General features: G+C 42.0%; 1 protein-coding gene across 5 annotated transcripts in view; it reads right to left on the bottom strand.

Annotated features, from left to right (window-relative positions):
* Positions 1–1,081: 1,081 nt before the first annotated feature.
* rasgrp3 (RAS guanyl releasing protein 3 (calcium and DAG-regulated)) overlaps positions 1,082–23,666 on the bottom strand; it is a 27,777-nt gene continuing 5,192 nt past the window's right edge. For 3 of the 5 annotated variants that reach the window (XM_086045838.1, XM_086045839.1, XM_086045835.1), the window contains exons 2-17: positions 15,618–15,740; positions 14,738–14,837; positions 13,806–13,868; positions 13,469–13,600; positions 12,463–12,610; positions 10,902–11,075; positions 8,150–8,266; positions 7,612–7,890; positions 7,362–7,442; positions 6,467–6,580; positions 6,258–6,373; positions 5,841–5,988; positions 5,567–5,603; positions 4,157–4,306; positions 3,687–4,072; positions 1,082–1,849 (exon numbers count right to left, since the gene is read on the bottom strand). In XM_086045838.1, the coding sequence (XP_085901964.1) occupies positions 1,841–1,849; positions 3,687–4,072; positions 4,157–4,306; positions 5,567–5,603; positions 5,841–5,988; positions 6,258–6,373; positions 6,467–6,580; positions 7,362–7,442; positions 7,612–7,890; positions 8,150–8,266; positions 10,902–11,075; positions 12,463–12,610; positions 13,469–13,600; positions 13,806–13,868; positions 14,738–14,837; positions 15,618–15,687 (2,124 nt within the window). In that variant the 5' untranslated portion in view covers positions 15,688–15,740 and the 3' untranslated portion in view covers positions 1,082–1,840. Of the gene's footprint in view, positions 1,850–3,686; positions 4,073–4,156; positions 4,307–5,566; positions 5,604–5,840; positions 5,989–6,257; positions 6,433–6,466; positions 6,581–7,361; positions 7,443–7,611; positions 7,891–8,149; positions 8,267–10,901; positions 11,076–12,462; positions 12,611–13,468; positions 13,601–13,805; positions 13,869–14,737; positions 14,838–15,617; positions 15,741–19,934; positions 20,051–23,666 lie in introns of those variants that run through there. The other 2 variants (XM_086045837.1, XM_086045840.1) reach the window with 2 other exon arrangements.

Raw genomic sequence — 23,666 nt, 5'->3', positions numbered from 1 at the left:
ATCCATTGCAACTGGGATGTTTAGGTTATCTCTTACAAGAAATTTTGCTTCATCAGTTCATGTTCAAAGGCTTGTAGGACAGCTTCAGCCGCGACGTAAACATGAAAATGAAAAGTGAACATGGAAAGGATATAACAATTTCTATATTTGTTTTACTATTGCAGCAGATAAGTAATCTTTTACAAATTACACCCAGCAGGTTATTTGCACAGTGCAGTGAAATTGAATTAATCCAGTACTAGCAAACTCGAAAGATCCAGCGCCATTGGTGCATTTTGAAATGAGCGGTAGTATAATTCCAAGGGTTGTTGTTGCATTTGGCAGTGCTTTGTATGTTGAAATGATTATGCTTCATAAAGTTTTGTTGCTGCCCTACTTAAATTCCTATATCATTTATTTCCAAATGGGAGTGTTTGAGCGCGAGCCGAGTTGCCTCTTTTAGTACGTATATCACCGCCAGGACTGGCTTGCCCATTTGGACATACAGGCAAATGTTAAGGGCGCCAGGGATACAGTATGGGCGTCCTCCACTTAGAAATGGAGAAATTAGTGGGATGCGTAGTACCACATTTCCGCAGCAGAGGGCGCACTCCCTGTATAATTGTGCGTTGTGTTAGTTTCGGTCAGTTGATAGTTTGTAATTTTCGATGTGAAATAAAATGAGACGTCACTTTAATTTTTTTAACAATTAAATGGGCGACCGGCGGAGTCAACTGAGAGAGGGGTCAGATCCCCTTGTGAATGTTGAGGTTGAGCCACGATCTGCGCTCTGCGGCCAAGGCTCTGATGGACGTGATGGTGATGGTTAATCAGAAAAATCACCGTTTTATTTTTATGTAGATGGGCCGCAAATAAAATAAAAATAATTTGTACGGATTAACAGTACTCAACATGGTGTCTACTTTTGATTGGCCTATGTACACTTTTGTCCATCCATCCATCCATTATCTGCCGTTTATCCGGGCCAGGTCGCGGAGGCAGTAGCTTCAGCAGGGAAGCCCAGACTTCCCTTGTGTGGTGATGTCACCAAAAATGTTAGCTGTACCTCCCTCTTAAAGTAATGAACCATTACACTCTAAAATGACTACTACTACAAAAACTAGGTTTTATTCGATATTTTCCAGTTGATGTTACATGCATATTTTCACCATCTGCACATCACTAAACACATTTTTAAATTGATAATGACATGAGTTTAAACACTTGGACACTTGGAGTTGCCAAATGCACATATTTACACTTAAATAATGAAAGTAACATATTTTTCTTGTTCGATTCCATCGCAGACTTTTTCCCTGCTAAAAAATTCATTCATCTTTTATCTTGACTTTCCCTTTTATTGTAACTTCACAATTCACTTGCAAGTAGCTATTGTCTCTTTCCAAAATTTCATCCCAAACTCACAGTTTCTGAGATTGAATTCAAGTTGGCGCGATAAAAGAAATGACCACCATTAACCGCAAAATGTCTCGTAAAAATGGTTTGCTCTTGTACTGACATTATTGCGTCTTCTGGAGAAAGCTCCCATGCAATAAAGTCCATCATCCCGTGGTCCTGAGGCTTGAAGAGCAGTTTCTTGTGTAACACAGAGACGGACCACTCTCCCGTCCACTGTGCTTCTCCTTAGAGGTTTGTTACAGATCACATGTTGTTAAACAAACCGGGCTTGAGCATGTTTCGCTGTCCTTGCTGGAGCCCGGAGAGGACACGATGACACCCACCCAATGAAATGGGGACATCAAAGAGCCATGCACCTTCCCAGACAGAAGAACTTCCTGGTACCAGCCACAAGGGGATTTTTGGACCCCTGGGACTGGCGTTTTACACATCTGTTACCAAGTCAGCTGTCCTGAAAGGGAAGAATATTTGGATCAGGAACTTTAATATTTCCACTACATGCCTATCCCTCAATTCATAGACAAATCTGGGGATTAGGGATACTCTGCCACAACTAAAAATGTTAAGTGTACCTTGCAAAAAGCAAATTAATAAAACAAAACAAAAAAAGATCACTGACCATCTTTTTCATGAAATGTGTTGATGTTAATGAAAATACTAAAGACCCTAATCCCAATCAATTTGGGACGTTGTGTAATATGGCAATTAAAACAGAATCCACGGATTTGCAAATCTTTTTCATCCTATACACTATAAAGCCTGAAGCATGGAATTGTTAACAGAAAATCAATTCTTTGAAAATGGAACCTTTATTGGTCCTTTTGAACAAACAACAAAAAAAGTTTTTTGAAAAACAACTTCCACATATGAGTTTTGATTTGTATCATGTTTGATAAATCCATTTACAATTCTAAATTCTAAAAGCTAAAACATAATAATAAACAAATATATAAAACATAGTATTCCTAAACATCAGAAGTAACCTTTCCCATCAATAATCAATAGTATAACTGCTAACAGCATCATTGAGAACTCCACCAACCGAACTGGCAATGCTATTGGAAGAGCACAACAACAAGGCCTGAAATGCAGGACATGTTGGACAGTACTTTGGGGTCAGTGATCCAGTCTTCCTGTTGAATTTTATAAGGATCCAAATCCCCAATCAAACGCGCACTCGTCTGCCTGTCTAAATGTCAGTGTATTTCTCCATTGCTACAAATTGTCAAACTCCACTTAAACCTTCTAGTCTCGTAAACTAATAACAATATTTACACTTACTAGCACACTGTGTTCGCAAAGAAAATATGTAGCTGACTGCCTGTATGGTCGGCCACTGGGATTGTGGGACCACAATCATCAAAACAAGAAGAAATTGTACTGTTTTCAAAGATTCTAAAATCTTGACTAAGACTGGATTCCAAGGGCCCATAACTGGTAGGGGCCCAAAAATATACTTTCATTTTGTGGCAAAGACATGGTGGTATGGGGCCCAAAGTGAGTTATTTTCCCACGGGGGCCCCAAATGATGATCTTGACTAAGACTGGCATTTTGTTGATAGTGATGAGAAATAATGACGATTCCAAGGGCCCATAACTGGTAGGGCCCCAAAAAATATTTTCAATTTGTGGCAAAGACATGGTGGTATAGGGCCCAAAGTGAGTTGTTTTCCCACGGGGGCCCCAAATGATGATCTTGACTAAGACTGGCATTTTGTTGATAGTGATGAGAAATAATGACGATTCCAAGGGCTCATAACTGGTAGGGGGCCCAAAAAAATCTTTTCAACTTGTGGCAAAGACATGGTGGTATGGGGCCCAAAGTGAGTTATTTTCCCACGGGGTCTCTAAGTGATAATTCCTGGTGGCACACCTTTTAAACCATACATTGTTTCGGCCTTTGACTTGGAATCTCTTTACAGGAGCATGCTTTATGATGCTGTTACTAAACTATCATCAAATAAGGTCCAGTGTCTGAGATGAGGCTGAGTATGTTCCAGTCACAGTAAATGAAGTCGCAAAGGAGGGTTCCATCCATCCATTTTCTGTAATGTGCTGGGGGAGTTGGAGCCTATCCCAGCTGACTTCAGGTGAAAGACATACACCTCCTGCCCAAAATCTGCTGATATCGTCTCCAGCTCACCCACAACCCGAATAAGGACACGCATTTGTGCATTCGTTATGCACATGAAAATCTTTCAACTTTGCGTCAAAGACCCAACTTCACACAAATTGTTTCGAAAAGATGCTCCTGTTAGCTAAAATTCTTAATCCACCACTGGTCTTACCTTCGCTCTGCGTGTGATCCTGCGATCTGTCATCTGCACAAGTTCTCCAAGGACACCCGTCTTCTCCAGAGCGGGACCGTTGCACTGAAGCAAATCCGTCTGCCGTGGCCTGTTGTCCTGGTTTTCCCATGAGGCAAAAGCTTTATTTTTACAGGTCTCTCTCTGAGTGCGGTATTTGGTTTTGGGGAAGGTGTGGGATCCGCTGTCTGTGATCCCCCAGCTATTTTCTGACCACAGAGGTTCAGTCTGGGTTGCCTGGCTGATAGTGGCCCTTTGTAAGCGGACCGAGATCCTCTGGGCTGAGCCAGTCATCAGGGTGATGCTTTTTGTATCCCGAATAGGACTTGCTGATGTGACAGTGGGGAACTCAAATACCTCGTCCTTGTCTGGTAGGAAAAGGGTTGGTATTTGTAAATATAAAATGTAACATGTCGTTTTTCAATGGGCTCAACACAGAAAATATAACTGACCATTACAGGTGTTCAGTGCAGGGCTGCTGGGCAACGACCTGTGTGTCAGTCTGTCAGCTGTCACACAGCCAAGGGAACCAGAGCGCAGCAGCTTTCTGCAAGCCAAAACCAGAAGCTCCCGACATTGTTTATGGCAATTGACGCCGCAGTCTGTGAAGTCAAAATTGAAATACACGTTGATGAAGTCCATGCGCAACAGCAGGAGTTCCTACACAAAAGTGGGTCTTTGCTAAAGGTAGTTGAAAACCAGAGCTGGGCACTTGACCATTTTTTGCCCGTCCGGCCGCGACCCAACCACCCTTGACTTGGGTACCCTTCCGGCCGTCACCCACCGGCCATATTCATAAACATTGTCGGCCCCCTCCGACCAAAAAAAAAAAAAAAAAAAAAAAAAAGGCATCCATGATTGACGTCGTCGCGGGAGAAATGCTCTAACAGCAGAGGCTTTGTAAAGATCATTTTCTGGCTAATTTACAATTCGAACTCGCTGTGGACACGCTTCAAATGCGCCAGTAGTACATAGCCAACGTGCGTGTGCTTACTTGCATCGCGAGCCCCGGGCTGGATTTGTCGTATTGTATAATTATTTGGGTCCAACAGCCAGCCATAAATCGTACTCAAGTTATTTATTTTGCACACTTCCTCTCCGTCCCAGCCTTCAAAATAAAAGCATTCCAGCAAAGCCCTATACACAGCAAGTTTGCTATGTCGTATTTCCGGAGGTAGTGAACGCCAGAAGAAGTGCATGAACTCCACTTTGATGTGCCAACGTCAGTTGAGTTGAGTCAGCAATATACTCGTGGACACAAGTTGTTTTGCATTTAATGTATTTAATTTTATTGCGAAAACGATCTGGAAGGTGGCGGCTAAGGGGGAACGTGGTTGAGTAGCTTGCTTATGCTTACTTTGCAGCAACGAGCTGCGTGGTGCATCTGTCTCCGTGTGGGAAACTGTCATCGCAACATGTGAGACAGCAACGTGCGCTCAAGCGTGTTTGTATTTCCACGTAACCCGCGCCTCCCACCTGCAACTGGGGCAGACCATTACAAGAGGGGGTGGGGGTGGGGGGGTTGTTTGGGGGTCGTAGGACAACGCCACAATCCATATAACGGCAGTTGTCGCTCGCACCGACGCGGGAGTAGAAAGAAGCCTGAAAAGAGGCCTTTCACGGAGTAGGCTGACATGAATTTTGGCCACCTCGCGAGTACGTCACACGCGCGAGGGCCGATAGTGGGCCGGACTAAAATACACCTCCGGCCATGCTTAGTTAAGCCTTTTTTAAAAATTGACGCCCTCCATTATTATTACTATCAGCAATGGTGTATTCCACCTTTCTTTCAAAGTCAGCTGGGATGGGCTCCAACTCAACTGTGAACATGAACAAGTCAAAATTGGACACTTAAACCATACCTTTACACTTGTAGCCCTGCTTGATGATCCCCCAGAGCTGCAAGGAGAAGATGAGATTTGATGAGATGTAAGATTCATGGCGAATGGAAGCACAAAGCAACAAACAACAGTTTGTCCTTCATAACTTTGCTTTCAAGCACAGAATCTCAACCAATGATATTGAGGCATCATCAGAGACGTTTTCCACACTGTTCAGCGCTTGTATTTGCATGTACATTGTCAAATGCTAACACCAAGGAGATGCATGCAGACTGCAGACTTAAGATATACATACAAATCCAGCACAGTGTTCACAGAAGGTGGGCTTCAGATATGTCATTTCCTGGAAGTTATGCAGGAATCCTGGACCCATTTTACACTGCAGCAGCGGGTTTGCTCGAAGGAAATACGCTATCATTTCGTCCTTACTGATCAAGCCATCTCTGTGACAGGGAAGTGAAGACGACAAGAAAAAAAAAAAAAATCAAGGATGGGAGTGGGAGTGGGTCATTTATAGAAATCAGCTTTCGGTTATTCAACTCGCATTTTACAGTACACTCACTGGGCCAGTATGGCTCCATCTAGCAATGTTTAAGTATCGAAATATGTGTGCTTTTAACCTTGGTACATCTTGTTAAAGCAAAGGTTCTATGAATTGCAGATTCCCTCACAAAACGGATACTCAAGAGGTCATTTTTAGTATCGCACTCACTGATCTTTGTCCAAAACGCAGAAAGAGTCCAGGAAGGGAAAGTTAGCAGCAATATTTTCAAAATCTTCTTGAGAAATATAACCATCACGGTCAGGGTCGTAGTTCCTGAACACTGACTGTTGGAAGCCAAAGAAGAAAGAAAGTAACAGCACAAATGTTCCACTCTCACCTTCATCTGTAAAAGTAAGAATAAGCATTTGAGTACTCACATCAACCACTTTCCTGATGTGCTTATTGACCACAGTGGGGTCTGGTTTGGTCGTGATACCTGAGGCCCAGTCCAGCGGTACAAGCGGCTTGTTGGGAGTCGTGGGAGATGTAGGCTGGAAGAGAACACGTCCACAAATGGTTCAAATGGTAGTTTGCTACCATTACAATACAATGGAACAATTGCATTCAATTTTTGCCTTGTGACAAGATACATGGATATTATTTTCCTCAACTTCTACTTGCAGCTCCGGAAGACCATCAAACAGGGCTACAAGTGTAAAATTATTTGTCAAATCTTGAAAGTGTTCAAAATTTCCTTGCGACAAGATTTACGACCTGCTTGCGACTATTAAAACTGTTAGCGAACGTCTGGCAAATGCACAAACCCTGCCGAAAACTCAACATCCGCCACTCTCGCAAACATTCGCAAACCTTCGCAAACCTTCGCAAACCTTCGCAAACCTTCGCTGCTCAGTGGGAGGTTTAAGAAGTTGCTATATTAAAAAAATATATCTTGGAATGGAGATTTCTAGAGTTAACATTTTTGTTGAAGCCTTTAGACCAGTGATTCTCAATTGTTTTTTTTGTATGCACCCCCCCCCCCCGTGGAAGAATAAAATATTCTGCACCCCCCATCTCCCCACCGCGACTATACATTTTATCATTTGTCTATACATTTGTTTTAAGTAAATGCCTGCGCAGTAACTAATACTCCTTGTGCACACTCTGTAAATAAGAGCGCCACTGCCACCTACTGTAGTGGATGTGCAAATACACTTAATGCTAATTCGGGAAAAAATATGTTCCCAAAGGTCACACACGCCCCCAGAGGGGCCTGCCCCCCTATTTGAGAAGTAATGCTTTAGACAGATGATGCTTCAGAAGGAAACTTACCAGTGATTTTGGATTACGTGGTTCCCGTAGCAATGACAATTCATAAATTTCATCCTCAGTGTAGTAAAGATCTAAAGAAAGCTGAAAAGGTTTTGTCTGATTAGCATTTGTTAAAAAGCCACAGTCGATTTTTCTTCAAAAGTATGCAATACTTGTGATGAGATACAGTTTACTGTAATATGGAGCCCAAGTTGCCAACATGCAGTACAAAATTCCAACACTCCTTCTGTTTGAAATATTCTTGCCTCACCGTTAGCAAGTAGATCAGGTCCATATTGGGCTCCACTTGGGCCACGGCGCACTGCAACGACACCAGCTCGTTGAAAGTCATGTAGAGCTGCTGCATCTTCACTAGGTTCACCTTATTGCTGTCTTCCACCCAGTCAGGGAAGACCACATGCATGGCTATGAGGTCCTTCAGGTGCACGCCCAGGATGGGGATTTTAAAGCCTTGACACTCACCGAAGGCCTTGCGGTAGTTGGAGTAGTTATTGTTGGAAGAGACCAGTTCGGTCATCTCACGCCACATCTGTGTTTGGTTTCAGACAGTTTGCACAAAGAACACGTTAGTGGTGCTGCAGGTTGGTCACAATTATCACTATTGTTAATGTCCCACTCTGTTGTCAATGGTGTTGTTTTATATGTTGAAAAAAATGTATTAATAATAATATTGCAAAACACCTGTGATGGATACTTGTTGTGGACGAGACATTTTTCCCACTTTACAGGTGCCTTGCAAAAGAAATAGACGGATGCAAATACATACTATCAGGTTTGTATTGACTTACCTTAACTACCTCCGCAGAGAGATAAGATTGCGTCTCCTTCAGACGAGAAATGGAGCTGTGACTCAGCCCTCCCACCACTGCCATTAAAGTGTTGAAGTTTTGCAGCTGGAGAAGTTTCTGACGGAACACGATGATTTGTCGAAATTAGCATGTGTATGGATGGATCTTCACTATTAAAATCAAGCCTTTATTGAACAAATGGCATTGACAAACCAAGGATTGAAGGAATTTTATTGTCATATCAACACACATTTCCACATGATATGGCACAAAATCTGATACCTGAGGTCCTAGGTCAGCCTAGTAAGTCCCAAGACTTGGGAACTTAAAAATTGAACAAGAAAATAAGACTAAATAAATATGATAAAGCGATAAGGGAGATGCTTATTCACGGTTTGAACGTGTCCAAAGACACAATGCAGCAAAGGTGTGGATGCAGCAGAATGAAAATGCAAGACGCTTGAATTGCACACCTTTACAAGGTATTTTTGTACTTGACAAAGAAGAATCGAGTGTTCAAGAAGAACGTGTTCAATGTGCAGGGAAGAGTAGGCATAGGGGGGCTGATGTCGGTGCTACAGAGCACTGTTTGAGTTTAACAGTGAAAGCTTGCGTACAGAAGCTGTTCCTCTGTCTGCTGTACTGCTCTGGATAGTCCGTGGGGTGGCTGTTGCCCACAATCTTGTGACTAGCCTTTACCATCCTTTCTGCAGCTGCTGTGCCACGCTGTGATGCTGGTGCTGAGGACACTTTCCAGTTTCCACCACACATCTGTAGAAACGCGTCCAGACACAGCTCCCCAGTCCGACACGTCGCAGCTTCCGGAGAAAGTAGAGATTTTGGTGAGCCTTTTTCAGAAGACAGGAAGTGTTTCGGCTCTAGGTTTGATCCTCGGAAAGGTGGATCTCAAGGTACCTGTAGCTGGAGACCACTTTCACTGCTCCTACTCCAATGTGCAGGGGGGTGAGGGGGTGTCTGTCTTTGCTGAAGTCCATCACCATCTTCTTGATCTTATTCACACTGATGCAAAGGTTGTCAACTTTGCAGCAGTCCACGAGATGTCCAACTTCCTCTCTATACACAGATTCATCTTTTTTGTGATGTATCCGTCTACCACTGTGTCGTCTGCAAACTTCACTATATGAGAGCTCGGGAGTTCTGCAGAGCACTTTTAGTTCAGTGGTGTAAACAGGAGGGGCCTCAGTACACAGCCCTGCTGAGGGTGATGGAGGAGGAGATGGTGTTGTGGATGCTGACAGTCTGTGATCTGTTGGTCACGGAGTCCAGGACCCAGTTCCCTAGTGATGGACTTAGCCCAAGAATGTTCAGCTTTTGCAACAGGTTCTCTGGGATGATGCCGTTGAAGGTGGAGGAGAAATCTAGGAAAAGCAGGCAGCGGGAGAGTGCCTACTTTCTAGACAGCATCATCCGTGGAGTGGTTCTTCCTGTAGGCATACTGGTGAGGGTCCACAATGACATCGTTGGAGTATCTGATCTGTGCCATGATCAGTTTCACAAAGCACTTCATGACTTTTGGAATGAGGGCTAACTGACCGACAGTCATTCAGACCTGTCACTGTGGACGTCTTGGGAAGGGGAAGTCAACCCAAAAATGTTCTTTACAATATGTGCCTCCACTAGTCTAAACATGGCATTCTGATTAATGTGTTTGTGGAATATGAGTCAAGCAACAAAATCCCCCCGTTATTAGCCCTCTCGAGAGGCGGCCATTTTGCCACTTTCTGTCAACTGAAAATGACAACACAGTTGCTCAGGTAGCAACCAATCACAGTTCACGTGTTTTCTGAAGCTGAGCCATGATTGGTTGTGAAGTGAAGCTGACAGCTCGTGTAAGGCATCATGCAGCACCGTCACATTTCACCACATAGAAGTAGCTGCAAATATTGATTTTGTACATCGTGGCATTGCCCGTTGAGCATAGGGTTGGATGAATTGGTCAAAGAAGGTTTGTTACACCCACAGGAAAAGGAAGTCTTGCGGGCAGTCCTTCAATGTCGCTTTTAGTTTACTGCAACTTCTTCGTGTGAGGAGCTGTCCAAGATAGGCATTTTGTATTGTTGGACATAAAGTATCTTCTGAATCTTCAGTTTCATGAGCTTGTGCTCCTAAAATGTAGCCATTAGATTGACATTTCTCAATTATTTACAGCTACTGTATGTGTGGAATGTGAGGCTTGACATGCTCCCAAATGGAAGGTACCTTGCATTAAAATTTGTTGTGAATTTGCAGCACTGTTTACAAATAAAATTTGAATTAATTTAATAAAACTGAATGTAAATAAACATTGCATCCATTTGCAAAGGATAGATACTCCACCTACGCGCGTTCCAATTGTGTGCATAGGTGGAGTTTTCTTTCTTTGGTATTTTCATAGACTTTGCACAACATTTGCGCCGTTTTGCGGCATTGTGGAAAGTAACCAAGTCCCGGCTAATCGTCACGCCATGCCTCGTTTGCATTAAAATCATGATGGTCGGATACGTGTGGGGTAAGGCAGGTCTGTGCACCGGAACGCCCAGACAGGTGCAACATGGCCCAAAATACGGTAGACTAAATGAAGTTGCGCCCGTTTTCCGACCAAGCGTGCGAGTGCCCAAGCCCCTTCATGTCGCCACTTCAGTGAAGCAAAAACGGGACAAATATTTTCATGAGCAACCCGTGATGTCAAATTGTGTACTATGTGGTTGAAGTCAAGCTGGTAAATGACTGCCACTATTCTGTGTAATCTTACCTGAGCCACATGGATGTATTTGGTGATAACCTCTGCCCTGGTAGGAGGTGTCAGCTTGCTCAACACCATAAGTTGGACCCACTGTGAAACGCCATTAAACAGAGCAATGGAGCGTTCCAATGTTGGATTGTCCACCAAGCAACCGTGGATCACATAGCTCTTATAATCAGGGAACTGGAGACAGAATAGAAGTACAGGGAAGGGATTTGAATTCATGAAAGGTAATTAATTAGTAATGGTTACTAGAATGCAAGACTCAAGGTTATTTTACAATGTTACCCCTTCAAACAGGAATGGTAATCTATTTCATGTTTCTTTTAAAGAAAGGTGCAGTGGTAGCTCCAAAGTCAAAAGCCCCTAAAGTCATGCAATTTAGAGTCACAGCAAAACTACAAGCAGGCAATTACATCTCATAGATGCAAACTGAGGCAGAGTCCTTTACAATCGATCAGTCAATTGAATTATGTGCCAGGGGACATCTGTGCAGAAATTGGAGCAACCTTATAGAAGGTCTGACCTCGCTCTCCACCTGGGGGCTTTCCATGACCAGGTAAAAACACAGAGGGAAAAAGCCCTTTCACACACAAAACGACAGTACTACTCAAACCTCAAGCGACCAGCAAAGCAACCAAAGGAAGCTGTTCTCCATCATTACACTGACCAGTGACTGGGCTGTACATTGGCACTTACAGGTCTGATAGGTCTGTCTGTAAAAATTATGTCAGCACTAAAATCCCTCCACCCCACCTCCCTTGAAAAACTCAGAAGTGATGTAAGGTTGTTTTTTTTTTGTGACGGCTTTCAGCACATTTTGAGACACTCAAAAATTGAGCAGAGACTGCTTGATCGACACATCAGCCTGAAGATGTCAGTGAAAGGACGACGGCAGCTTGCTCTGTTGTTCTGTTGTTTTTGAACAAATTTGAAATATTCAAGCAAATGTGCCTAGCAGATGCATTGTGGCTGGGTGTCACAACACGTTGAAAGAAAGTCTCAGTCTGCATCAATTCCAGAAGGATGAGAAAGTGAGGAAACTAGGGACCTCTCCAGTGAAACTGACTCGCACAAACTGGGATGGACTTAGCAAGACAAGTGTAATTTGTAGCGCACATTTTCACGATTCTGATGTAAAAGATGAAGTGTTTTAGTCAGAGTTTGGAAGGACATGGCTTACAATGGGGGACATCCCATATGCACATCCTTACTCATCTCCACTTTCACCTGTGAAAATACCAAACCGATTGTCCTAATATAATGGGTTTTATGGACATTAATTGTGAGCTCTTAACAAATAAAGTGCGTATCACCTCCACAAAATCCCAAATATTGTTACACCCATCCTCAAGAGGCCTGGTCTCTAGACCCAGAAACATTACACCAACACCCCTGATTTCCAACCTTACTTTCCTTAGCAAGAATAGTTGCTAACCATCTTCCGAGACCTACAGTATTTTAGAGGCTGAGGTCGCCCGTCATTGACCTTGTTCCTTTTCATCTCTTGCCAATATAAGACACACTGTGGGAAAAAGAAGAGCAATCAAGAAAAAAAAAATGCACATACCGATATCCTCCTGATGGATTTAAATTCCAAAAAAGTCAGATGTTCCGCCAGCTCCATGGGTTCAAGGTGGTCAAATAACAGCGAAGCTTTGCCTTTCTTCACCTGCTTTTTACGCTGCGTCAATTTACGCATCCAGTCATATGAAGGACTGTAAGAATCATTTACAACACCGTCTTAGAAACAGGTGTTGGTGCTGGTGTGTGTGTGTGTGTGTGACAGTAAATTGTAAACAAGAACTGAAAGGTTCACATGTCAAACATCTTGCTTATTGTTGTTATTGTACACCACCGGAAACAATAAGCACAATTAAAAACTAAACTACATGTACAAATGTAGCAGTGATAATAGTTTGAATGGTCCTTTTGCATTTGCCACTGGCCCACAATGCATAAGCAATTAAAAGTGGATTATTTTTCCAAAAATATGAGGCCAAAGAAGTTTATGATGATTGTGTATGTTTAGTTAGGTCCAGAGGTAGTTTGACAATGACAGAGTTTTTTTTGATTATTTTTTACTGCCTTGGCATGCTTTACGGCATTGGTGTCAGGCCGCTGAATACTCTTCGGAAGTAACACCGAGAAAGACGTCTACCAAATTCACAAACACGTTAAACTAGACAATTGCCCCGGCACAAAAAATGAAGATGCCATTTTTATGTGGAGTGTAGACTACTTTTTGACACCAAATTACCAGATGCGTCAGAGGCGAGGCTGCTTTGTGCACCGGCACACCCAGTCAGGCGTAACACGGCTCCAAACTTGACAGACTAGACTTGCGCTGGCACCAAAATGAAGTTACGCACGTTTTTAAACCGAGCGCACGAGCGCCAGTCTACCAAAATAGAGACCAAGGTGTGCATTAAATAGAAGGAAGCTCATTCAGCAAAATTCCTTATTGATTGATTGATTGATCGATTGATTGATTTGATCCGCTTCAGTCAAAGGAAAATAGTCAATACAGAATTTTACAGTGGAACAAAGCCAAATGAAAAAGCGTTATTTCTTACATGGTGGAGATGTCAATAAGTTTGAAATGCTCCTCACAGCTGAGCCGTTCAGCGACTTCTCGGAACTCCTCTGTTATCCGAATCAGACCCAAGTCCAGGTTGAACTCTGCAGGGAATGTCCCTATCCAGTACCTGGACACAAAATCAAGCACTTACATTTGCGCAGCAACAGGCAACTGCTATGATATGATAATATGATACGACACATCTGTGACCTTGTGATGATCCATGAAATGTAATTGCATGAAAACAAGTTTGAGCAGAAATTAACTGGTTTGCAGGTGTAAGAGAAAATGTGAAGCGACGTGCAATGGACATGCGCATGCAAGGGCCTTACCTCATTAAGTAACAAATCTTCAATCTTGTTTTCTGGCAGTCATCATTGTTGCAGTCACGGTACGTAGAATTGAGTTAAGGGCAATTTTTGAGTTGAAAAAATAGATAAACAGTGCCAAACGGTAAAATGCTAAACACATTCATAAATAAGTTTCATCATTTTTTTTTCATTCATTCATCTGAGACACCAACTAACATGAACAACACAATTTCAGGAACTCTGTTACTCTCACTCAGATCAATACAAGAAGTGGGCATCAAACACCAAAATTACTAGTAAAGATGTATTTTCAAACATTGATTTTCCCATGTTAATAGCAGCCACAAAGCTTCTGTGAGAGATGGGACAAAAGTGGAACTCTTTGGCAAAGCATATCAGTCCTATGTCTTTTATGTACTGGGGCTGCTTTGCTACATCCGGCACAGGACGTCTTGAATCGTAACAACTTCTCACACTCAGAAAGCTTAGGTCCTCAAACAGTCTCAAGATCCGCAACACACAGCCAAAAATATAGTCATTAACTTTCAGTTATTTTGTAAGTGTATATCGTCGATGTCATGTGAAAAACACTTTCTATTTCTATTTTTTTTCATTTTCTTATTTTTACACGAACAGTGTTTCCGCGTATACAGACATCGCATTAGTGTGAAAATTAAAAAAGTTTACAAAATTGGAGATAAGTGTTTTTCACAGGACAAGCGACAATATGCAAATAAGAGATAGATAAAACAAGAACAACAAAAATCTGAAGTCACAGATATTAATGGTCTGTTTTTGTTGACACTGTCAGCGAGGTAAGCTTGATGTGGTTGTAGTTTGCAGAGATGTTAAAATAGCTCTGTATCATACTGCGAGCTGTTTCTAATATTTTGCTCCATCGGCAAGTATGAGATGCCACAGTTTCTACATTCTGTATGTATTATGAGGGATATATCATCAGCAGTTTTCCAGCCAGTTCCGAAGATGAAACATACCAGCGATGCATCAGCAGAAGCATGCGAGGCAGGTTGGCCTGCAGCTCTCCGTTGTCATCTATTCACATAAGTAACAAACACAAACGACAAGTGAGTGGATTGCGTCAGGGAGTTGTTTGTATTGTCTGTTTGGATATGATGTAGGCAAACCACAATCGGGTAACATGAATATCTGAATGTTTTCTCCTCACCGTTGAAACTTGAGCTTGTATAAGCGGTGCTATTTTAACAGTAGCCTGATATGGACTAACATACTGAGCAATACTGAATACTGGGCAAGCGGTTGTGTTTTGTTTCTTTGCTTGCTATAAAAAATGCCTGCTCCCATATTCACTGTTCTGTTGACACTGAACTTCATCCAATGCATACAGCGTAAAGTTTATGATTGGCCAGTTCATACCAAAGGACAATGAGTCTGAAATTAAACTATCAAGTGTGTTTTTGGAATGTGGGAGGAAAGTGGACAAAACACACACAGGCATGGGGAGAACATGTAAACTCCACACAGGAAGGCCAAAGTTTGAACCCACGACTTCTGAACTTTAAGGTGGACGTGCTATTCAGTCAACCACCGTGTAACCCACTTTATGCTGCACCAATATGTTTTTTTTTTTTTTTACATTTTAATTTATGAGTTTATGTTTCTTCTTTGCTGACTTGTTTTTAAATACAGTAATGAATAAGATTCCGGTTCATACATCTCTTGTAATACAAACAAATATCAAACAAACATGAATAGCAATAGTGTGAATTGTTCCTTTGTGTTGCTCCCAAACTGAAGTTTACATGTGTGTTTGTAGACATTGCAGCTTGCATTATAATTGTGTTCATCACTCACCAAATGCATGTATGCATTCGTTTAAGAGGGCATCAAGAGAAGCTGCCTTTCCAAGTGTTGATGATCCCATGTTGATGAGTCAGAGGAAGAATTGGTCACTCTTCTGAGCCAGTCAAAGTATTCCTGAGAGCAGCAGAGAGACACATGGTGAGCAGCAACCGAATGCATTGCATCTCTCATAATCGGTCGTCAACAACAGCAGGTATTTTGGTTGCACAAATTCAGAAAAACGTTTTATCTTTGAGTTAGATTTGTGACGGGTATTTGTGCTAATAGTCAGAACGATTTCATAACACCATTTAAATAGTCCTGTTTATCTGTAGCAGCCGCAAGTGGAAGAGGAGCACGTTTCTCGCTCCGTCAGATGGTAAATGTTACAGATACTTGCACTGAAAGTGACAACAGTCATACAGTTAAGAAGTATATCTTTTTGCCACTGATTAGGTCATGTTAAAGGGGAAATCAACGCAAACATATTTTTTTCAAGAATATGTTCTATGCAAGCCCACTACTGAAAATGACATCCCAAATGCTCACAAAGACCAATCACGGCTCAGATTCAGAAAACAGGTCAGCCGTGATTGGTCATGGTGAGCATTTGTGATGTCATTTTCAGTCGACAGAAGACAAAATGGCCACCCCCGGAGATGGCTAAAAATGAGTACATTTTGATGCTTAATTTATATTCCACAAACGCAAAATTAATCAGAATGCCGTGTTTCAACTATTGGGCCTGCTGGGAACATATTCTTGAAAAAAATATGTTTGGGTTGACTTCCGCTTTAAGATAACAATTAAATGTATGATATACAATATATTTGTCTCTGAAAACAATTTTTATTCGCAGTGAACAAAGTAAACCAAAACAGTAGTGATGGAGACGGACAGATAAACAGTAATCTGAAACAATACAATTTTATACATAGGTTAAATCAACACTTTTTTTTAATCTAGAAAGTGATCCAGTGGCACGGTTGCTTATTGGTTAGCACATAAACATCACAGTTCTTAGATTGATAGTTAAAATTCGGGCTGTGTGTGTGTAAGTGCATTTTTGCCCCGTGCTTGCATGGCTTTTCTCCGGGTAACAGCTTCCTACTGCATTCCAAAAACACACCTCATGGTCATTGATGACCTGTCTGACTTGTTCATAGTGAGAATGTGAGTGTGAGTATCTGTCTACATGTGCCCAGCAAATGTTTGGTGTCCAGTACGACTCACCCAGGGTCAGCTGGGATATGCTCCAGTTCACCTGCGACCCGAGTGAGGATAAGTGGTGCAGATAATAGATGTATGGAAATTGTGTCGGGCAGTAACAGCGTTAAGCACAAAGCGTGGCTAATGGGCGGGCCTGGAAAAATCAGGGTGGGCCTGAATATTTCCCTCACTGAGCACAATCCTCCTGTCCCGGCACATCGTATATTCAAATAAAATGACAAACTGAATAATATGAAGTTCGGATCAGCCTTAGACAACCAAAACTATGGCATTCTTAATATTCAATACAATAAAAACACAACGAAACAAAAATTCAATAACTTTATAATACCGGTAATTTCCCAAAAATTTAAAAGTATATCTTTTTTCATGAGTCTCACTGGGTGGGCAGTCTTCTGTCAATCTGGGTGGGCCTGTGCAGGCACAAAGTATCAGTTGTGGTAGCTTTGCTCTTGCAAAGTTCTTTCTTTTTATTTCAAGAACACAAGTTGCTCCACTCCGCTTAATAGTGTTGGTGTTTGTCTCTGTCCACAAGTCATTGGAAAAAATTCTTAATGTGCATGCAGTCAACATAATTTAAGGACGGTCTGATAATAATAGTGATAATTATAATCACATCAGCAATACAAGTATAATCTGATTATTGTGACATTCTCAGCAATATCAAATGACTGTGTTTAAAATCGAATGAATTCAAATGAATGAACGCTGACATCTAAAGGCCACTTTGAAGTTTCCTTTCAAAACTTTACTTTGTTTTTACTTCGACTGAAAGATGAAGATGTTTTACTTGCTTCTTTTTCTGCTTTTATGGCTTGACTGTGCACGTTACAGTCAGCTGTGTGCCCTTTAGCATGACTTGTTATTTTCCGCTTTACAATGGGTCACTGTGTCCCTGCCTCTGGTTAGCAGATGCGTCAGATGTGTGCTCATGCGTTGCTCGGCTTTGTAAGTACTGTACACACTCACAGATGCACATTCAGGCAGTCTTGATAGTACTGTGAAGGCACACTGAGCAGTCGGAGCCTTGACGCCAACAGATATCTATTTAATGCAACGATATTCAGTCATTTCGACTGAAATTAATTCAGTATCTTTGTCATCGCCATGGCAAATCTGGATTGCCCATTTTAACTAAAACATATCTCATGCTAACTTAACACAAGTTTCACTTTGGTGTGGAGTGCTTATCAGAGGTGGGTATTCCCTCTGACCGTCTGTCCGTCACTGTCGGACGCCCGTTTTGCTGACGTTAGACGATGGATGGGGAACTTCAAAAAAAAAAAAAGGATTTTGTCGTTGATTGGTCGTTGTGAGCATTTGTGATGTCATTTTCAGTAGTGGGCTTGCATAGAACATATTCTTGAAAAAAGTGGATTTTCGTCTATCAGTGTAATCATCGCGAACCTGGTCAAATCCCAACGGACCTCACAGTTTATAATTGACGGATGCCCGTTTTGCTGAGGAGAGACGGAAACGCGACCCGCCTGCCTCGTGTGTTTGTTAGGCAGCCGAGTTGTGTTACTGGAGTAGACTGCATTGACTGTATATGTACAGTAGGTGGGGATATGCACCAAAGAGAGGATCATGAGTTTGTCAGGCTGTGAGTGCAACAACTAAAAGATAATAAAGTAGCTTTGAATACAGAGACAGTTTTACAGAGAAGTTCTTGTGAGCTACATTTACATTTCTATTTTTGTTTTGGGAATGTAAAACCGTTGAGAAAACGGTATTTTTGTAGCCAGCCTCATTCAATTTCAGAAGGTGGCAGTAATGCAGCAAAAGTTGTTCGCCAACAGACAGACAGAAGAAGAAGAAGAAAAAGAAGAAGAAGAAGACGACAATGAGACAAGTCAAAGAAACAACATTAATTTATTGTGATGGTCTCTTTATTTCGGTTGGCACAAGCAAAGGACTAGGAAGCATTTTAATCCACCAGGGTTGTACCTTTGGCAATGTCATTCGGGATTGTGGTTGAGGTAATCAAAACTTTAAAGTAAAAATTTTAAGAGTTATTGCAGCATCAGGTTCCCACTTAACAGTTCTATAGATTTGCAAATAAGTGTTAGGCTATGTGAAATGTCAAATGTATGTGATTGTGAGTGTAAAGCTGTTTTAGCAGAAACCGTATAATGTAGATTGTCCATTACGATTTTAATGAAATCAGTTCAGACAATGGATGGATAGTTGGATGGATTTTTCATCTGTTGGACTTTTTTTTTCCCCCTGGATTGACAATTGACGGAGTGGCGGACCTTTGACGTTTACTGATGGAAGCGCAGTTAAAATAACCAGAGCTAGGCATTTTACAAAAATTTCCCGGTCCGTTTATCGCCTTTTGTCTGCAGCCTGGGTAACCTTTCGCTGTCCTCTAAAGGCCGGACCAACGAGTAATCGCCTATAGGGCGGTCCACCTATTATTTTAAACGGGCTTCCGTTAGCGTTTACGTCAACCAACTTCGACCAACTTCCACTACCACCCACTCACTGAGTGAAATTTTAAACGAAAGACTCGCCGCGGCTTGGAAGCCTCACCGCAGCCAGACTAAATGTGTCTTCTTTTAGGACCAAGAAGCTGTCAAAAAGCCTCATCACAAAAGTAGACAATGACATAGACGGAAAAAATGCTCTTCCGACAGCTGAGTCGGTCTATTTTTTTACGTTTCTCATCTATTGTTTATCGCCTACAAAATGGGTGTCCGTCATAGGCGGATATCTGGACAGATCTGTTGGATAGGCGGAATGCCCAGCTCTAAAAATAACATGACGGACTGACCGACAGACGATTACAGTTTGGTTCGGCTTGAAAAAATGACGGATTGACAGATAACGGACCGGCGCCCAGGCCGCTGACGGATGTCGAATGACACAACCGGCAAACTTTAGTGAAACGTCCACTTCTGGTGCTTGTACAAATTTTGCTTCAGCCCTACAACCCCAACCGAAAGGCAATCTCAGATTAAACAACATAGCCACAACATCTCGAACACTGACTCGACCAGCAACGAGTTTTGGAAACCATAAGCAATGTCACAATTCCACAAATACAACACAAACTACAACCTTTCCTAACAAATTAAAGTATATAATAGGTCTTACCCACTGAAAAGCAGAGAAAACCATCCGGACCACTGAGATTACTGATGTTAGATACCGCAAGCTAGAGCAGAGAGTTGATTAGAGAAGAGCATACTACGATATGACCTCCTCCTCCTTCTCTTCCTCCTTCTCTTGTTAGTAAACACAGGGAACCTAAGCAGGAGGATCTCTGTCATGTGACTACACGCACACACAAATACAGACACACACAGGCACACAGTACTGCAATTGCAAAAATAAATAGAGTTGCAACCCGCCCTAAAAAAAAAACAACAACACTTTTTGTTATATTTGTTGAAACTATCAGCATGATCTCACAGTAATACATTAGTGAAATAATCTGTGAACAAAACAAAAAAACAGCCCTCTGGCCTGATATTATGCCTCTATTTGATTTGCAAGAAACCACTGCGCTCTAAGAAAAACAACCAGTCAGAGGCAGAAAGTGTGACTGATGATGTGTCAATCATTTGCCGTACACTCACAACCGTCATAGTCGTCGCACTCCCACGGCCACGCGTTGATCTGCTTCAGGAGTTTTGCTGAAGCTATAGTGGAATATCCACCTCTGGAAAATTTTTGAAATGCCCATTTGCCAACAACTAGGCGTAAGACCATCAAATAGAAGCAGAGCGACGGAATTTCAGGCAGTTGAGAGGATTCAGAAGCAATGCGGAATTAACACCAATTCTGCTTGACAGGTAGATTTAGATTTTTAATTGATTGTACGCTCTGAAAAATAAAACTTTGAACCAATACCATTTCATGCTATACGTTAACTTTCATGGTCATGCTACCAATGTGTAGCAGCCATGGCTAACGTTGGCTTGTTTACAGTGCTATTGCTAGCTTAGTATGGCTAGGGCTGCCGTTTTTTTGAAGCTTGATCTGCATCTCTGTGACTATTTACCACAACTACGCACTTCCATTATCACATAAATGGCCGTGCTTTAGAATTGCGCTCGGGTGCTTTAGAGAGGGGCGTGGCTTTGGTCTGATACTCTAGGGGAGGGATTAGTGAACTGAGGCTACATTCAGATATTGGTTAAGCAACTTTCACTATAGGAACATGAGAAGAAATCACAATTTGCATTAAACTGATTTAATAGCATTTGCACCAATCAATTGCAGTGTCATTTTTTAAGTGGAAATCCCAGGAGGTCTCACAAAGCATGTCCGTATGTCCTGAAATACCTCAAAGTGCCTCACGATATCTGAGCTCAGAAAGTATCACTCCCATTTCTATTTCAGTTTTGTCTGTTTGTGTTTTTTTTCGGCACCTACCCGGGGACATTGGTTTACGAATTACCACATAGGCTACAGGCTAAGTCACTAACCTAAGCCAACGCAGTAGTCAAGTCATAATTCCAGTAAATATTTGCATGAAAAACAATTCTAGGCCATTAATAAGTATAAAACGATCAAACGTAAAACAGTTAGTGACAACTCACCATGCCTTCTAGTGTCACACGATGACATATTCTTTTAGCGCTGATCCTCACTCAAAACCAAAACCTCACACACAGCGTCCTGGACAGGTAGGTTTTGAGTTGAGATTCAACAACAATGGAGGAAAACATAATCATCACGGTCTGTAGCCGGTACTGAGAGCTGGCCGCTCTACAACACGGCCAGCTCTCAGTACCGGCACAGAGCCAGAAGAGAGCAGGCTTGGACAATGATGAGCGAGGAAGTTGACATACCTGGTGGGAAGTGTATTTACTGGTTTACAGCTGTTGAACTGTATCAAGATATCAATAGTGTTTAGCATTAGCCAAAGTATGCTATGCTATAATGTATGATGCTATAAAGTAGCACAACTACCGGCCAATTGATTGCAATGTTCAAACATTTTTTTTTTCTGTCTGCAAAAAGTGGAAAGGTTTGAGGGACACGTGCCTCAAAGAATAAAAAAAAAAGAAAAAAAAAGGAGCCGCAGGAAAAAACTGTGGCTCGGACGCAGTCGCTGTCCCTGGAGGGAAGTGGAAATATTCAGCGGTGCTTTGATTGCTTGACCCACAGAAGTGCTGCAGTTGTCACCAAGCAAAGCCCCTCACCTTCTCCAGAGTGCGCAAATGAAGCAGCCACGTCCCGTACAAACTTCCGCGATTCAACTCCAGCGAGCGAAGTGAGGCGGAACCCTACTGTCGCGAGTTATCTAACTTAACATTAAACACGGAGATACCACAAGATGGCGGCAAAGCATTACTTTGAGTGCTTTGGCCCAAGCACAAAAACAGTGAATAGGTGAGTTTTTCAACAAATAGCGAATGTTGGGTTCCCCCCCCAAAATCCACAAATATGTGAATTTGCAGGTACATCAATATTTACATGTGTTCCTTCATTAAAATACAAGACAAGAACTAAACAATATATGTTGCCCCCAAAAAATCCAAATGGTAAATATTGACCTCACGCCGCACTCAACAGCCTTAGAAATCAGCAATTTAGATGAGACCACTGTAAAACAGGAGCAAGGTTTGGCCAGCACGAGATTCATGTTGAGTCTACGGCTGCGGGAAGATATTACATCGACCTTGGGTTCAGACAGCTGGCAAAACATCTGAGACAGTTAGTCCGAGTGAGTATATAAAATAATAAATAACCTGCTGAATCACTTTCATTAGCCTCCAATGCGATTATTACTGTATAAAAAAAATCAGAAGGACACAGGAATGTAATCATTTATGTTATTTGCCATGTTGATGTGGTTCATTATTTCCTCTAATACTTCAAGTTCTTCTCAATATATTGTTAGCCAATGGCATAATTGCAAAAGTCTTACTTGAACTTACTGTCAATTAAAAATACCATGCTTGCCAAAAATGGTCTTTTTTCTTTATGTCTTTGCAGGCTGTCAGTCATCTTGGTGATGGGAATCTGCATAGGTTGCATTGAGGCAACTAGACTTCTTGTTTGTTGTGTTTATTGTTGTTTTCTGAAGACATTCAAATGACAGTTAGGCCAGGGGCACCCCAACCACCGGGCCGCGGACTGGTACTGGGCCGCAAGCCGCTTTAGACCTCAGACAGGGCCGCGGCAGGCCGCACAGACGAAAGAAAAAAAAAACATACAGTACTTTCATTTTATTTTGAAAAGTGACCGGATTCTCTGTGTTACATCCATCTATGAGTGACTCTTAACGCATGTCAAGTTGTCTCTGTCGCGTAAGGCTAATATTAAATGCTCAACCTAGCAAATGAGTAAAATAAACAGACGGATTTGGAACGTTTCGCCCCCGGCCCCCGTCAACCACGCCTTTTCTTCGTTCTTTAGTTGTTTTCGAAGCTTGATGTAAAGAAACTATTCATTTCATGTCACAGTAAGGAGGTTTGTTTGTGCATGCATTGTTGACTGCAGCCAATTCATAATTTACCACATCTTATACAAGCTAAATTACACTTCACAACTGTCACAGATTCAAAAGGAAAAATGAAAAAGGCTGTTTCTTAATGCACTTAGGTCTTCTTGTTCCCATTGGGGAATTTCTTCCCACATGACTACCATTCAGACAGACACTATCTTGAACAGACCTAAAACACACACAACAGTAGCGTATCCAAATCCAGGCCTGGTCACTGAGTGCTTTTGTTTGTAGCTGGAATGCTGATGGCCCTGACTGCCCTTCACGCACTTATTTGACTATACCACATAACAAAGTGCAATTACAACAATGAAACAAGAATTCAATATTACATTTGAAAACGGATATTCCTCCATGTCATGTCAACC

The sequence above is a fragment of the Filicampus tigris genome, chromosome 11 (genome assembly GCF_054856515.1).
Source record: "Filicampus tigris isolate MCC_2025a chromosome 11, RoL_Ftig_1.0, whole genome shotgun sequence".
Lineage (NCBI taxonomy): Eukaryota > Metazoa > Chordata > Actinopteri > Syngnathiformes > Syngnathidae > Filicampus > Filicampus tigris.
The sequence above is the reverse complement of the archived record's forward strand: the minus strand, read 5'-3'. Positions and strand labels throughout refer to the sequence as shown.